Source organism: Bos indicus x Bos taurus, chromosome 13 (genome assembly GCF_003369695.1).
Source record: "Bos indicus x Bos taurus breed Angus x Brahman F1 hybrid chromosome 13, Bos_hybrid_MaternalHap_v2.0, whole genome shotgun sequence".
NCBI classification, from domain to species: domain Eukaryota; kingdom Metazoa; phylum Chordata; class Mammalia; order Artiodactyla; family Bovidae; genus Bos; species Bos indicus x Bos taurus.
The window spans coordinates 20,613,191-20,630,322 of record NC_040088.1 but is presented as its reverse complement, the minus strand read 5'-3'; the positions used below and the strand labels follow the sequence as shown (position 1 = coordinate 20,630,322).

Here is a 17,132-nt window from a genome sequence, read left to right as displayed (position 1 = left end):
TCATTCTCCAGGACACAGAGCCCCTCTGGAGTCTCTGGTAGCTCCTCAGTCCCAGTGGTGTGCAAAGTACACAGTGTGGAGCTTGAGCAAGGAGCACCCTCACACCAAGGAAGCTGGGAAGCAGAAATTCCCTCTCACGTCTCCTAACATCCAGGAGACCAAGATAACAGGACGCAGTAGGATGGCAGTTGCCAAGACAGTTCAGGCAGGAACCTGTCGACATTTCCCAGGACCCAGAGCAGATGAAATATGGGGCCTGGGCAGCGAGGCTCTTTTAGTTGTCACATCACCTTCCTCTCCATAGTCTCCTCCTAGACACATGTGAAAAGCTAGTGAGGCAGCAGGTTTCTGCCTGGGACCAAGGGAGAGGGAGGCGCCCAGGGCACAGCCTCCAGGGGACTGCGGCGCCTCCACAGGCTCTCTTTCCCTCTCACCTGCAGCTACTGGCTTGTTCAACTACCAAGTCAAAAGTCCCAGGACTTCTGCAGAAGGTCTTTCAATCCTCTACTGTGTAAGTGTTCTTTGTGGTTATGAATGGGTTCTGTAAGAGGGCTGGAGACATCCCTGAACTCACCAAATAAACTCCAAATCATGACAAACCAGTCTTCCTCCCTTCTCTGATCCCCAGACCTCCACCTGGGGCGATCTCCAGGCTTCTACCGTAACAGCTGAGTGCCTGCTACAGGGGCCAGCCGTGTTTTCCCTTCCAGTTACGTCTAATGCACAGTGCCTGAGATGCATACCCAACAACGACAACTTTTTCTTGACCAGTAGGATGTACCCAGCAGCGGTTAGATATTCAACAGACTATATTTAAGGAAAGAAGTGCAGACTCTCCCACCCACCCTCTCAACCACTGAAGGAATGGAAAACTAGGCCATGAGGAGTACTGAAGACAGGCAAGGTTTTGGGCCCACTTACTCTACTCGTGGGATCCATCTGCACAGACATCCCAAGTACAGATATATTTAAGCACAAAGAAATACAAGTATTAATGACAAGGGGGGAAAAAACTGGAAATGAACTAGAAGGAAATAACTAAGCTAACTACGAGATTATTAGAAATGTTTACAAAGTATGAAGGTACGGTTAATTTTTTAAAGCAAAATACAAGTGATATTATGTACAGGCAAAGAAAGACAATAAGGTGAAATATTAGTGATATCCACTTAAAATCTTTTCCCTTCTTCGTACTTCTCTGGACTTGTCAAACTTCCTGCCATGTGCAATCTGCATTTTATAAACAGGGCACAATGTATACAAAAGGAAGAGGAATCATTCAAAGGAGGCAGAATTCCATAGATAAGATGAGCCTTGAGTGTGCTTGACAAGACAGTCATTGTAAGCTTGGGAGAACTGTGAGTTAGGTACAAACACGCATATACACACACATATTACCTGAGGCAACATTTAAATGGAGGAATTCGCTGGAAAATGAAGACATGTAGCTTCTCTTGGAAAATCGGAGGTCTGGGGGACCGAGGGGCACTGTTTCAGGGCTAATCGGCTGGAGACGGCAGTGCTTCCTCCTCTGTAAGGGGCTCCTCTCTCCCACGACTCCCCTACAGTCCCGCAACAAGGGGGCAGGGAGGTCACCTGTGCTTTGTCTTCATGCTCGTCCACTGTGGGGTTCACACGGGGCCACCTCACTCCTCAGCATCACAGACGGGCCTTCAAAGACCCTGAAATTGATGGCAGTCTCACACGATAACAGGGATGTTTCTCTTGTTCTCTCTCTAGGCCTACTTTAACCAAAATAAATCCCCTGTGCCTGGAAGCCATCTTCCTCCAGATCCTAAAAATGTCAACACTGCCGTGATTTTGTCCCAAATGATGCTCAGGGAGATTGTCACTAAAAGCGCCAAGGAGAGCTCTGTCAAGGTGAGCCTCATCCACATGGCCCTTCGACCTTCCTGTTTGCTTAAGTCTAGCCTATCAACCTCTAAGTGTGAAAAGGTAGAAATGCCAAGTGGGTTCTGGAATGCTCTTCCAGAGATAAAGACGAGGAACGCTATGGTATACAGATTTTCCCTTAATGATCGTCTAGTTGGGTCTTGTATATAATGCACTAGGGGAGAGGAGAGAGCAGGGCACAGGGGGAGCAGGAGCTCTGGGAGGCAGAGCTGCTTCTCTCCATTTTACAGGCAACCAAAGTGAGGGAAGCAACTTAACCAACACTCACAGCATGTGCAAGGGAGTGGGTTTATCTACATAGGAGGTATTCACTTGCTTCCTACCCAGAAAGTGGTAGAAGGTAGGTAGTTATAACAAAATCATAATCTTCAGTACTCTCTATGTGCCAGGCTCTATTTCAATGCTTCCTTAACACAGTCTCCCAAAATCATCAAGTGCAGAGCTATCTGCTACAAGAGCACAGAAAGAAATGGGCTCTAAAATGGATGAGGAGTAATAGAAACACGCTTCTGTGTCATGGGCCCCACTGTCTTTTCGAGAAAGGAAATAAAATAAAGGGAGATGTCTGGAATGAGATGGTGTCTGTGTGCTCATATCAGCTGTGGCAGCACCCAGCAAGGTGACCAATGCATACCACAGGATCCATAAACATCTGAATGATGGAATCGAGCAATGCATGGATATCTCACCATACAACATCCTGCAGCCCTCTCCCTCTCCATACTCTATAAACGATGACTTCTTTACCACAGATAAACAACCTGGAAGCGGCGATCACCAAAATCGTTTACCACCACCTGCCAAACAACAAAATCAATGCTGCCTACGGGGTCACTATAGTGAAGGATGGTGAGAACATAGCCACTGGGCAGACGGTGAGTGCTGAGTAACAAATCGGGAATGGCTGTGAGGAGGAACAAATAGGAGCAGAGGTCCCATGGAAAGAAGAGTGCTCTGGGGGGGAACTACTACCAAAACTCTGGGGGTCAGAGTGCCTGGGTGTCCCTAGGAGGAGGAGGCCAACCAGGCTGGTGGGCTGTCTCCTAAGACCTGGTCGCCTCCACGCCAGGCCTCACTTGTCACCTTGCTGGTCATATCACACCATGACACGTTTGCTGAGTAGCCTGGTGAAGGTATTTTCAACTCATGTTTGTTTTATATTCATGTAGGAAGTCACCATCTCCCATGCAAGTGAGATTTCAAACAACAAAATCAAAACAACCATCAAGACCGACAGGTACGGTCTATAACTACAAACTCCTCTTGCCATTCATCAGCATAGGATGCAATATCAAGAAACCAATTCAGAAACTACTGTATAGGCACAGGGAGCTCAAGCCGGTGCTCCGTGACAACCCAGAGGGGTGGGATGGGGCGAGGGTGGGGGTGGCTCAAGAGGGAGGGGACATACGTATACTTATGACTCATTCATGTTGTTGTACGGCAGAAGCCAACACAATATTGTAAAGCAATTATCCTCCAATTAAGAAAAAAGGAAGAACCCAATTCAAATCACATGCAAAGAATAATGGACAAGGCCTTTGAGAAATACTTGGATTATTACAGGGAAATCAGAAAGTTTTACTCACATGCTGTTATGCACCTTAAATCTGCTCTTTCTCCTCTGTATTTATTACAACATTTTATAAGTGACTTCAAGAAGGAACTGAGCTAATACCTAAACTCTACTTTAGAATTGGTTAATAATTGTTATTTGGAAATAATTTTTCCTTGTCTTTCCTGACAGTGCTAAACACAGTGTGATACCCCCTGAGGCTGTAAGTCAATCTGATTTTTCAAAATATTTATCTATGATAGGTGAGAAATTATTTTCAAGCCAGGCACTCAGTAAAACAGGACTCTACAAAAAAAAAAAAAGTCACGCAGATTGGATCACAGACGCAATGTGGAGCAGGACTGCAGGTTCCAAACCTAGGTTCTCTCTGGGAAGCTCTTAAAACCCGGTTCCCCAAGCTCATTCAGTGACCTCAGTCAATGACCTAAAGGCAGGCCTAGAATCTGTGCTCTTTGTGTTGGGTGATTCGGATACACCAGGAAGTCTTGAGGGTCCACAGAAAGGAAGAAAAGATGATGTGGATTCTAATTACGCCTTGGCTCACCAGAGCATCTCACTACCCCCACCTTTATGACACTTGATCTTCCACACACATAATTATACTTTCATTCAACAAACATTTAGTGAGCGTCACTACATGCTGCTGCTGCTGCTGCTGCTAAGTCGCTTCAGTCGTATCCGACTCTGTGCGACCCCATAGACAGCAGCCCACCAGGCTCCCCGTCCCTGGGATTCTCCAGGCAAGAACACTGGAGTGGGTTGCCATTTCCTTCTCCAATGCATGAAAGTGAAAAGTGAAAGTGAAGTCGCTCAGTCGTGTCCGACTCCTAGCGACCCCATGGACTGCAGCCCACCAGGCTCCTCCATCCATGGGATTTTCCAGGCAAGAGTACTGGAGTGGGGTGCCAACATGTGTGACCCTAAATCTGTAACATGAAACAATGGTGAGGTCCCAGATTCCGGGAGTGATGCTCTAGTTTAAGCAGGAGGACAGGGACAGATTAAAACCATATATAAATCAAGCCCCATCATTAAGAGTCTGGTAACCACACACTGGCTGGAGGCACACAATATGCACTCAGAGGCGAACAGCCTTATGCCTGTGTCCCAGGTGTCAGCCCTGAGACAGGGGGATGTCAGCTGAGAGGTAGACTTTGGGAGTCAGCGTAAGCCTGGGTTGCTTCACCTTATCTGTACTGGGCCAAGCTCTGTGCAGGGGAAGGATCACAGAAGGCATGAACCCTGACCTCACGTAACTACCCACCTAACAGGGAACAGAGACTGATGCAATAGCTATCAACTGACCATGAAAAAGACAGAGGGCAGAAAGCATGAACTGGTAGGCAGACCGTGGGTTCACTGAGAAAATGATGCCTGGACTCAGCCCTGAAGAAGGAGCAGGGGTTTACCAGGGAGCAAAGGTGTAAACCAGATAGAGGAAACAGGACGTTCAAAGGGTAGGCAGCGTGGACTCCTAGGCCTGTTGAGGGGAATGCAAAAGAAGGGAGGTAAACAGAGCACCAGATCCAAGGGGACTCAGAACGGATCCCGAAGAGTACAGTCCATCCTCCGAAATACTCAAACGGCATTTGGCCTGAGGGCACACAGCTGCATCTCAGTGCCTACAGCAATGTCTGGAACATGACAGGAACCCAAGAAACACTGGCCAAGGAGCCACCCAAGGCATCAAAAACCTACTTGAAAGGCCTTTGAAAATCCCCAAAGAATTAGAGGCCTGAGGGATAGATTGAGATCCACCTCCCCACATAGCCTTGTCGAGTACCAGGAAAAAAAAGAGCCCACATGTCCAGAGGAACCCAAGACCACTTTCCACTATGTGAGGACGAGCTGGGAGGCTAGCAGATGTACTAACAAAAACACTCCACCCATCTCTTTCAGGAGGAGGAAGAAAGAGATGTGCTACGTGAAGTTCTGAAGAAACTTCTATTTGCTGTTACCAGTACGTGGAACTAGTAACATGAACACCAGAAAAGTCAGTGTCACTGAAAGGCAGGGACGGGACAGCACCCTGCAGCCTGTGCCGCAGCAGCGAGCAGAGTATCATCTGGTCATTGCGGGACTGAAGAGCACGTTTTTATTTTCAGATAGGGACCGCAGCATCTTGAGATGGCAAAACGTGAAAACCAAATCAAAATGTTTCTTCTCCCGGTCCAAATGAAATCCAGCCCACTGGGTGTCTTCAGAACAGCATTATGCCACTTAGAGGAAAGAAACATGGGCCTCGTCACCTAGTCACATAGATAACAGAGTTTGAGAAATTTAGGAGTATGAGTTCATAACCCTGATGATCATCAAGAGATAGAGCACAAAATGCCATCTAAGCATATTAATGATGAACTCTAGAGGGGTTGATGTATTGCAAATGAAATCAAAAGAGCAAGGATTAATTCTTCTGGTTTCTTAAGAGAAAGAGGGCAGACATGCCAGCATCTCTCTTGGTATCGATTATACCCATCAGATTTCCAGTTAGCTCTAGGGTCCTTGAGAACTCACCGTCACACACACACAAGACTGGGAGAAACTGTGTCTTAACTCAGATCCCTCTGCTGAAGGGACGGGGGAGAGATTTCCCCTAGAGCCACACTCTGCCCAGAGATATTCTCCAGTTGACTGTGGCTAAAACAACCCACCCTAGCCATTGTTTCTTTCAACTCACATCATAAGATGTGCCTTCTTTTTTTCAGGAAATGTAAATCAATGGAATATTCCACTAGGAGTAATCCCAAATTCTATAAACAGTGCCAAGCTTCAAGTGCTTAAATCGGTAAGAGAAAGAAATACAAACATTTTCCTTTCACATTAAAGTCCACTCTGCACCTCAGTCTTCAGAGTAATGAATAAGGCCAGTGGGCCCTGGCATCAACGTCTGTCTGGGCTGCCTTACCAGCTCCATCCAGTCTCCCTAGTCTCTCCTAAGCAGATTCATTGCCTACTGTCCCTTTCGTTATCATGTAAGTTCTAACCCTGAGACTGGAAACACGTGCACACATGCCCAGTCATGTCCAACTCTTTGCAACCCCATGGACTGTAGCCCACCAAGCTCCTCCGTCCATGGGATTTTCCAGGCAAGAGTACTGGAATGTGTTGTCATTTCCTCCTCCAACGGATCTTTCCAAGCCAGGTATCGAACCCATGTCTTCTGCATCGGGAGGCAGATTCTTTACCACTGGGCCATCGGGGAAGCCCTGCATCCCCACTACACATTCCCGATTCCTCCACACCGCCGCCTTGTGACTGTAAAGCCTCTTGTTCTTTACCACCCTGACTCAGACTTCCCCTTCTTCCCATCTATCTAACCTCACACTTAGGGAAAAGTGAAAAGAGAACTTGCTTTCTGAAAAATAGTTAAAAGGATGGAAACTTTATGTAAATTTGCCACCAGGAAAACAGTGAAAGAGGGATGGAACTAGAGAAGATATACCAGAGAGTAAAGAAGTTTAGAATCTCCATCACCCTTACAATGTTCCATTCTTGATTAACATGTCTAATGAGTATGCCATCTGACTGGGAAAACATTAATTTCTTTCATGTTGGCTCAAATTTCAGAAGCCTTACATTCCAATTTTTACTCAATCCCCCAAAGTCCATGAATCTGTGACCAAATCAATTACTACAGTGTAGAGGCTGGTAAAATCAGCACTTGCCTCAATGTTAGCTTTCTACCTCCTACTCTTATGCTCCATAACTATGAGGGGCCCGCGTGTGTCACTTTGCCTCCCGCATTCCGCCTGAGTTAAGGGACTGGATCAGATGAATGCCAACTGTGTTTCAGCTGCAAGTGACAGGAAGCTCAACCAAAACTGGTTCAAGCAACAACACAGAGTTATTGGTCCTAACATCCAAGGATGGTGCCAACTTCAGAGGTGGCCCAAATGTGACACCAGAATCCATCTCTGGACTCTAAGTGCTTTGGGGTGGGCTCTATTTTGGCTCCGCGCTGGGGGTCCCTCACTATCAGGAACTTCACCCTATTTCTGGAATAACAAATGAAAGTCATCCAGAAGTAACATCTGGGGCTCCCATTGGCCTGAACTGTTCCACGTCCCCATCCTTAAAGCCAGTGCTGTGGTCAGGGAGATGGAGTCCACTGGCTGGCTCAGCCTGTGCCTGCACCAGCTTATGTATTTAAGAGTATAACTAGCTGTCTTTTGTCTCCCCACAGAATGATTTTCAAGCCACAAACTAAACCCAGCACCGGAAGCCAGGGAATGTTTCAGAATGAAAGCAAAGACACTCTGTAATCCCTCTCTATGAAACACTGTGGAAAAGACATCCTTTGGACTAAGGAATTAAGTAGAATTAGTGTTCTCAACATGTCCAGCTATGCTTTGGAATTTCACCAACAATACCCTGAATTAACAAGTGTAAGAAAGGCAGGAATCCAGGGATAGGGGGGGACTTTTCTAATTATCTCACCAATAAATAACCTGTTTTCATGCAGAAAAAAAAAAAGTGACATGTCTTTAATTCTTACAAACAGGAGTTCCATTGTGTGTTTATGACTAGTAAAAGCACTTCTTATTGGGGACAAAAAATTAGTAATATGAGTGATGAGGCCACAAAACTCAGGATTACTTTACAGAGTGCTCTAGGGAACAATCCTGACAATGATTAAGACTTTTCTTCCCATAGCTCAGGCCTCCCCTCCCCAAACACCAAACGTTCTCTTCTGCCCATTGGCCCAAGATGAAAATCACACAGGGGCTAGGCTACAACTTCCCCATCGTCAAGTTAAAAACTGAAGGGCACAGTCCAAATGCTAAAAGCTGGGTGGAACAGAGCAGATAAGAGTCCGATAATACCATAAACAGGGCAGCAAAGGATCTAGATCCCAGCTCAGGGACTACAGGCCAGGCCAAGTGGCTGAGAGGAAAGCCAATCAATGTTAGGTCAGTAAATGCAGAGAAACCCAGAAAAATACACAACAGGGATAATGAGAAACACAACTCTGAACTCTATACCAGGCAGAGACTCTCTGCCCTATGCCAGTGTCTTGCACAACTGTGTGCTCCAGAACCAAAACAGCTCAGGTTGTAGACACAAAAGATCAGAAAGCGAAGCAAGGCCAGAGACTGGGCGTGCCTTACAGCAAGGACAGCACCGCACAAGACAAAGACCCAATCACACTCTTAATGGGTATGGGGTTCTATTCTGGAGTGATGGTTTGGAACCAGACAGAGGTTGTAGTTGAACACTGTGCCACTAAACTATCTCCTTTACCTTAGTTAATTTTATGTTATGTGAATTCCACTTCCATTTAAAAACAAAAATGGGACTTCCCTTAGAAGGTGAGGGTTTGATCCCTGGTCAAAGAGCTAAGCTCCCACATGCCACACCAAAAAACCAAAACATGAAACAGAAGCAATACTGTAACGATTTCAATAAAGACTTAAAAAAAAAGGTACACATAAAAAAAATTTTAATAAATAAAAAACAAGAAGCCTTCCAAATCACATTAGCAACGAGTATATCAAGTACCCAGATGTTGATTTCTATACCATTCTTTATCAAAGGAACCTAATCAGTCCCCTTGGAGAAATGGCTAATTCTAAGACTAGAAACAAAATATGAAAAATGACCCAGAACAGCTCAGATGCAAGGAAGAAGGCACTCATACAAAGGCGGAAGTGTGTCAAAGGGATAGAGGGCCAAAAGAAAGAGCTTCCAGAGCTGAAACAATTTGGCCAATGAAATATATAAAGGAGTATTGGATTATTGATCCTGAATATTCATTAGAAAGGATGCGGAAGCTGAAGCTCTGATACTTTGGCCATCTGATGTGAAGAGCCAACTCACTGGAAAAGACCCTGATGCTAGGAAAGACTGAAAGCAAAAGGAGAAGGGGGAGGCAGAGGATAAGATGGTTAGAGAGCATTACCAACTCAATGGACATGAATCTGAGCAAACTCTGGGAGATAGTGGAGGACAGAGGAGCCTGACATGCTGCAGTCCATGGGGTCACAGAGAATCACATGACTGAACAACTGGATTATAACCCATAGAATAAAAAAAATATCTAGCAGCCTATACTAATATAAATAAATGATTCAGTAAATATACAGGTGAGAACAGGCAAATCTCCTGTGCAGAAGAAGCCAAAATGATTTACACAGCTACTGCACCCTTGAGGAGGGAGGGCATAGCTTCCATTCACTAAGCTTCAGCTGCACATGGCGACTTTTCTGCAAAGTATAGAAAGGGGCAAAAAGAGCAACTGTACAATGAAAAAATCTGACAAACACTACCTGAAGCCAGGTGATCAAGGTTAGTATAAACAGTGATAAATCATATTACTAGTATGTACCCTTATGGTGGAATGAGAATGGTATTTTACCGTTGTGGTCTTCCTTCCCAAAACACGTAATTCCAATCTAAACATGAGAAAAACATAACAAATCCCAACAAAGGGACACTGCAAAATATCTGACCAGTTCTCCTCAAAACTATCAATGTCATCAAAATTACAAGTCTGAGTCAAGAGGAACCTAAAGAGACATGATTGTAATGTGGCCTCCCAGATGGGATTCCGGAAAAATAAAAAGAGATTAGGGAAAAACTGAAGCTGTCTGAATACGGTATGGCCTTCAGTAAATAATGCATCACTACTGATTTATTAATTGTTAACAAATGAACCATAATAAAGTATTAGAATAGGGAAAACTGGGTACAGTGTATAGAGAAACTCTGCACCATTTCTGCAATAATTCTATAAAACTATTTAAAAATTTAAAGTTTATTTAAAAACATGAAACAAAACATTAACAAAAACTAAGAAAAATCAAAGGGCACAGGAGCAACCTGAAAGAGCTCCCAATGCCCAAACTGGGATCAATTTGAGCAAAATTAAATATCAGAGTACAAACCAAAATATAAACACCCATGAGTCCATTCTGACATAAACGATGGAATAAATACATAAATAGGGGGAAAGAGGCATTTTTCCTATAGAATTCCAAATAATACATATAAATAACCCCCCACTTTGGAGTTTGGGCTTAATCCCCACCATCTAGTAGGTGACAAAAGATTAACTTCAACAATGATGTTATATCATGTACACTCTGGTATGATTTGATAATAAAGGCACTAATCATAAGAAAATAGCAGAAAAATCCAAACAGAACTTGTGACTAGTACTTTCAGAAGCGTCAGTGACGAAAAACAAGGGAAGACTGAGTAACTTTCCCAAATCACAAGAGACTAAGGAGACATGACAACTAAATGCAATGTGGTATCTTGAATTGGATACTGGAATAAAAAGGTACATTCATCAGAGGAAAAGCTGGTGAAATCTCAATGAAGTTTTGCTCTTAGTGAATAGCAATGTGCCAATATTAATTTCCTAGCTCTGACAAATGAACACTATGCTGTGTGATGACTTAGGAGAATGCTCTATGAACTCACTTTGCAACTTCTCTGAAAGTCAAAAATACTTAAAAATTAAAAACATTAAAAACCATCCAATGCCTCCCCACTGTATTTAAATAAAACCCATCAGGCCTCAAAGGTTCTGGACAATGCACCTCAAGCCAACCATTCCCATCTCATCTCATACTAGACCAGTCTGTCCCTCCCTGACAATATTTCATCAGCACTAAGCTCCCAGTTTTTTTCAACTCTCCCAACTCACCACCAAACTCTTAAAGATGACACCAAGACCTGCCATCCCACATACTCTTCAGGAACCCAGCCACTTCCTATTAAGAGGAGGAACCTAATTTTCCTTTATTTAAATCTGAGTGCAAATGTGAGTTTCTGAAAATCAATAGTAACTCCTCTTTCTTTACCCTGTAAGATTCAGAAGTGAATTAAGTAAAACAAGAATTATAAATCTATGTTAAGGGGTACACAGTGCATTAAGATGTATTTTAGAACAATAACAACAAAAAGGGATGGGATGGTACCCTTCAATGTTTTTGAATCCTACTGAAACTAAATTAATATTAATTGGGCTATTAATAAATTAAGATTTATTTATATATATATATATATATATATTATATATAATTTATTTATATAATAAATAAATTATAATCCTCAAAGCAACCATTAAGGGCTTCCCAGGTGACACAGTGGTAAAGAATTCGCCGCAGGAGATGCAAGAGATGCAGGTTCAATCCTTGGGTAAGGAAGATACCCTGGAGCAGGAAAGGGCAACCCACTCCAGTATTCTTGCCTGCAAAACTGCAGGGACAGAGGAGCCTGGTGGGCTACAGTCCATGGGGTCCCAGAGAGTTGGACACGACTGAGTAATTAGCACTTTCACTTCTCACTTTCACCTACTATACATTAGGCACCATTCTTTTTTCAATGATTGTCTGTTTATTTATTATTTATTTTGGCTGTACTGGGTTTTAGTTGTGACATGGGAGACTTCTTAGTTACAGCAGGCATGCAGGATCTAGTTCCCCAACCAGGGATCCAATCCAGGCCCTCTGCATTGTGACTGCAGAGTCTTACCCACTGGACCAGAGAAGTCCCAAATGCTGGCCTTTTCCGATCCAGGAAAAAAGTAAAATACAGATACCTGTTGTATTGTTTGAATTATTTACCACATGTATGACTTACTTTTTCATAAAAAGTAAAATAAAATTTCCAAAAGTTTTTCATGTCTTCTGAATAAAGACTGAGGTGAAGAGCCATAACAAATATTTCTTGAGTAGAAGACGGATTTTTTTTTTATATTTATTTATTTTTATTTGGCTGCGACAAATCTTAGTTGCAGCATGCAGGATCTTCAACCTTCACTGTGGCATGTGGGATCTAGTTCCCTGACCAGGGATCGAACCTGGGCCCCCTGCATTGGGAGCTCAGAGTCTTAGCCACTGGACCACCAGGGAAGTCCCAGAAGATGGATCTTGAGGACAGAAATCAACTCCCTCAACCATGCCAACAGATACGGAACAGGTTCCCAGCCTGGGATTCCCAAAGGTTGCCATGCAGGTCAGTGGGAAGGTGTAAAAAGGAGATCATAGCCAGACACACAATAAAAGCCTCAGCATATCCTAATATACACAGTGTGTTTTAGAAGCAAAATCTTTCAATGATCACTCTTCATCTGTTAAGATTTTACTGTGTTCCACAGACAGTGCTAAGCTCCTCCCAAGTACAATCTCACTGAACTCCAGATGAGATAAGCATTGTATTATTATCCCCATGTCACATGAGAAAATCAAGGCACAGATAAATAATAAAATAACTACTCAAGTTCACACAACTCTGAAGCAATGGAGCGGGAACTTAGACCAAAGTCCTTCTGACTCCAAATATTCTATACCACCATCTTTTGGATTTTTTTACATGATCCCCACAGAATGACATAATCTTGGCAGATTAAGGAGCCAAGAATGACTCCTCAGAGCCTACTAGAAGGTAATGATGTTTTCTAAACTCCAAATGCTGTCAGACCTGAAGGCAAAGAATACTCTGACAAGCTTTAAAAAAAAAAAAAAAGGGTCCATGAGGGAATTTCTCAGGTAAAATAGTGAGGAGATAGGTAGCTGAGTCAATGTTATCAGACCAAAATGTTAGAAAGATCTAGAGCAGGTTTTCCTAAGCAAATGGTTCTCTCCACCTTCCCTGCCCCTTTTGTCTCCAATTCCTAGGGTACATGAGAGAAAACCAGAGAAGTGTTACAGTCCACAATAGAAACTGGGTTGGAAAACTAGGGAATATCTCAGAGACACTCACCAAGGCAAAAATGAAGTAAAAGTAGATAAAAATGAACTACTTTAGGTAAATTTAATGACTGTAAAAGCTGTTCACAAAGCAGCAAAGAAATGCATTTTCCATTTCATAGAAAGTTACTTCACCACTTGAGGCTTGGCTCCAAAGCTTCGTCTTTCATTAGTGACCACTCATATTTCTCTTCCTGCCAGAAAGGACTGACATCAACCACTCAGGTCAGCAATATGCTGTAGAGTCCTTCAGAGTGGTCTTGCAGAGAACATGTCCTTTAAGTGTCTGAGAACTGGCTGAGGTGATCTGAAAGAAAACCAATCAGAAGAAGGCAAGGTAACTGGGACTGAACTACAGGGACTTAATGTGAATGGTCTAAAGGAGAGGTCACCAAATGGAATCTAATGGGAGATGACAGGCCAGCATCTCGAGACTGCACAGTTCCTCTCTGCCCCCAGAGACGTCTGATACAATACTAATGTATATAATTTAAGACACAGCATGGTTCCTCTCTGCCCCCAGAGACGACTGATACAACACTAATGTATATAATTTAAGAAGTCCAAAATAGGTCAGTCCCAAACAGCCACTACTCCCTTTTCTCTTGGGAGATGGTCTTCCCCGGAGGCAACCATAAGGTTCATATACGAGCTGCCTAACACAGACATGCATGCATGGTAAGTCACTTCAGTCATGTCTGACTCTGCGACCCTATGGACTGCCAAAGTCCTCTGTCCATGGGATCCTCCAGGCAAGAATACTGGAGTGGATTCTCATGTACTCCTCCAGGGAATCTTCCAGACCCAGGGATCAAACCCGAGTCTCTTGCATGTCCTGCATTGGCAGGCAGGTTCTTTACCACTAGTGCCACCTAGGAAGCCTACCACAGACGCTGCCCTCCCAACCCAAGGCAGCTGTGATCCAGGCTGTATCAATCAAACACCTTCCTAAGACATTTATTGTGTCAAGATGCATTACTACGAACAAAGTTAGTGTACATGATGGAATTCCAGTTGAGCTATTTCAAATCCTAAAAGATGATGCTGTTAAAAAGTGCTGCACTCAATATGCCAGCAAATTTGGAAAACTCAGTAACGGCCACAGAACTGGAAAAGGTCAGTTTTCATTCCAATCCCAAAGACGTGCAATGCCAAAGAATGTTCAAACTACTGTACAATTGCACTCATTTCACATGCTAGCAAGGTAATGCTTAAAATTCCTCAAGCTAGGCTTCAGTAGTATATGAACCGTGAACTTCCAGAAGTTCAAGCTAGATTTAGAAAAGGAACCAGAGGAAGAGGGATCCAGAGATCAAATTGCCAACATCTGCTGGATCACTGAAAAAGCAAGGGAGTTCCAGAAAAACATCTATTTCTGCTTTATTGACTATGCCAAAGCCTTTGTGTGGATCACAATAAACTGGAAAATTCTGAAAGAGATGGGAATACCAGACCACCTGACCTACCTCCTGAGAAATCTGTACAAAGGTCAGGAAGCAACAGTTAGAACTGGACATGAAACAACAGACTGGTTCCAAATAGAGAAAGGAGTATGTCAAGACTATATATTGTCACCCTGCTTATTTAACTTATATGCAGAGTACATCATGAGAAATGCTGGGCTGGATGAAGCACAGCTAGAATCAAGATTGCCGGGAATAACCTCAGATATGCAGATGACACCACCTATATGGCAGAAAGTGAAGAAGAACTAAAGAGCCTCTTGATGAAAGTGAAAGAGGAAAGTGAAAAAGTTGGCTTAACGCTCAACATTCAGAAAACAAAGATCATGGCTTCCAGTCCCATCACTTCATGGCAAACAGAAGGGGAAACCATGGAAACAGTGACAGACTTCTTTTTTTTGGTCTCCAAAATCACTGCAGATGGTGACTGCAGCCATGAAATTAAAAGATGCTTATTCCTTGGGAGAAAAGTTATGACCAACCTAGACAGCATATTAAAAAGCAGAGATGTTACTTTGCCAACAAAGGTCTGTCTAGTCAAGGCTACGGTTTTTCCAGTAGTCATGTATGGATGTGAGAGTTGGACTATGAAGAAAGCTGAATGCCAAAGAACTGATGCTTTTGAACTGTGGTGTTGGGAGAAGACTCTTGAGAGTCATGGACTTCAAGGAGATCCAACCAGTCCATCCTAAAGGAAATCAGTCCTGAATATTCATTGGAAGGACTGATGTTGAAGCGGAAACTCCAATACTTTGGGCACCTGATGCAAAGAACTGACTCATTTGAAATGACCCTGATGCTGGGAAAGATTGAAGGTGGGAGGAGAAGGGGAAGACAGAGGGCCAGATGGTTGGATGCCGTCACTGACTCAATGGACATGAGTTTGAGTAAACTCCTGGAGTTGGTGATGGACAAGGAGGCCTCGTGTGCTGCAGTCCATGGGGTCACAAAGAGTCGGACACAACTGAGTGACTGAACTGAATTGATGAAGATAAAATGGTTAAGGCCCAAACAGTGACAAGAGCAAGGCCGAGGGAAGTTGCTTTCAGCACTAGTGAGCTTTTCAAGGAGGTGACCTTTAAGAGAACTTGGAAGGTTTAAAAGAAGGCAGCCAGGCAAAAATCAAGACCCTCCTAAGTGACACAGCATTTTCAAAGTCCCTAACACTAGAACTAAGTCTGAGAGGCAAAAAAAGAGGCCACCAAGACTAGAGGAAAGAGAATAAAAAGAGGACAGAGGACATGAGGTTGGAAAGGTAGCTGGGAAAGACCATAAAAGGCCCTGGATACCCTGTGGCTCCAATGAGAAACCACTGGAGGGCTTACGCAAATGAGTGAGTGATCTGATTTAGAAAGATCAAACTGACTGCTATGGGGCAGGAAGACTGGAGGAGGGCAAGAATGAAAGCAGGAATACGAAGCCTTTGAAATACTCAGGTACTGTTGGTGGGAGTGCAAAACGGTATAATCATTTTGGCTCTTTCTATTATATATACCCAGTTTCCCAGCAATTTCAAACCATATACCCTATAGAAATGCACTATAACGCATACATAGCAGCTCTATTCATAATAGCTCCAAACTGGAAAACAACCAAAATGGCCATCAAAAGTACAATATATAAATTGTGGTATACTCATATAATATGGATAAATACTATCATAGATGAACTGCACAATATCCGTGTTATCAAAAATCTACACTGTATGATTCAATTTTATATAAAAAATAAGCAAAACTGAACTATGGTATTAAAAATTAGGATGGAGGGAAGAAGAGTACGGTAGGAACATGAAGGGGGTTTGGAGGTTCTGAAAATATTGTTTTTTGATTCAGGAGCCAGTCACATGGATAGGGTCACTTTGTGATGATTCATCAAGTATTAAGTACACTTTGGAGTAATTTTCTACATTTATGATATGCTTCAATAAAATAATTCACTTTCAAAATACAGAAACAAGAAAACGTGTGAAAAGGCTGCTCTAATCTAAGCTAACCAAGAAGACAGCTTAGAGAAAGAAAGAGACCCAAGATACATTCCATAGGTAGAGCTGAAACAGATGAACTACTGAAGGGGAGTACAAGAAAATAAATATCTAGAATGATTCCTATATATTTGGTTTTAGCAACTGAGTGGTGCTATTTGCTGAGATGGAAGAGGCTTCAAAAGAAGAAAATTGCAGGAAAGTGGGAAGAATTCATTCTATTTTGGCCACATTAAGTTTAGGACACAAGAGAGAGAGAAGAAAAATGCAAATCTGGAGAGGATGTGAAGGCATGGAAGCAAAAAGCACAAGCAGCAGTGTGACAGAAGACGCAGACACTTCCTACACAGCCCACACGAGCAGACCGCAGGGACAGGCGGAGACGCGCCGGAGTGGGTGCAAACAGCAACGAGACGGTGAGACGTCACGCGACTGCATCTATTTTCTCTACACAAGATGAGACAAAGACATAGCTGCGACTAGGATTTAAAGACATG

At 43.3% G+C, this 17,132-nt stretch overlaps 1 protein-coding gene, 1 long non-coding RNA gene and 1 other non-coding gene across 6 annotated transcripts in view; 1 reads left to right on the top strand and 2 right to left on the bottom strand.

Moving 5' to 3' along the window:
• CDK5RAP1 (CDK5 regulatory subunit associated protein 1) overlaps positions 1 to 17,132 on the bottom strand; it is a 62,693-nt gene that overhangs the window by 14,609 nt on the left and 30,952 nt on the right. For 2 of the 4 annotated variants that reach the window (XM_027558791.1, XM_027558792.1), the window contains one exon: positions 13,234 to 13,495. The exons of 1 other annotated variant lie outside the window; for it this stretch is intronic. In XM_027558791.1, the coding sequence (XP_027414592.1) occupies positions 13,415 to 13,495 (81 nt within the window). In that variant the 3' untranslated portion in view covers positions 13,234 to 13,414. Of the gene's footprint in view, positions 1 to 13,233; positions 13,496 to 17,132 lie in introns of those variants that run through there. One more of the 4 variants, XR_003514022.1, reaches the window with a different exon arrangement.
• Positions 1,958 to 8,807, top strand: LOC113903121. Its single transcript, XR_003514027.1, has 5 exons — positions 1,958 to 3,151; positions 3,662 to 3,692; positions 5,390 to 5,450; positions 6,196 to 6,275; positions 7,674 to 8,807. It is a non-coding gene; the product is annotated as an uncharacterized LOC113903121 (long non-coding RNA).
• Positions 12,279 to 12,351, bottom strand: TRNAG-CCC. Its single transcript has one exon. It is a non-coding gene; the product is annotated as a tRNA-Gly (tRNA).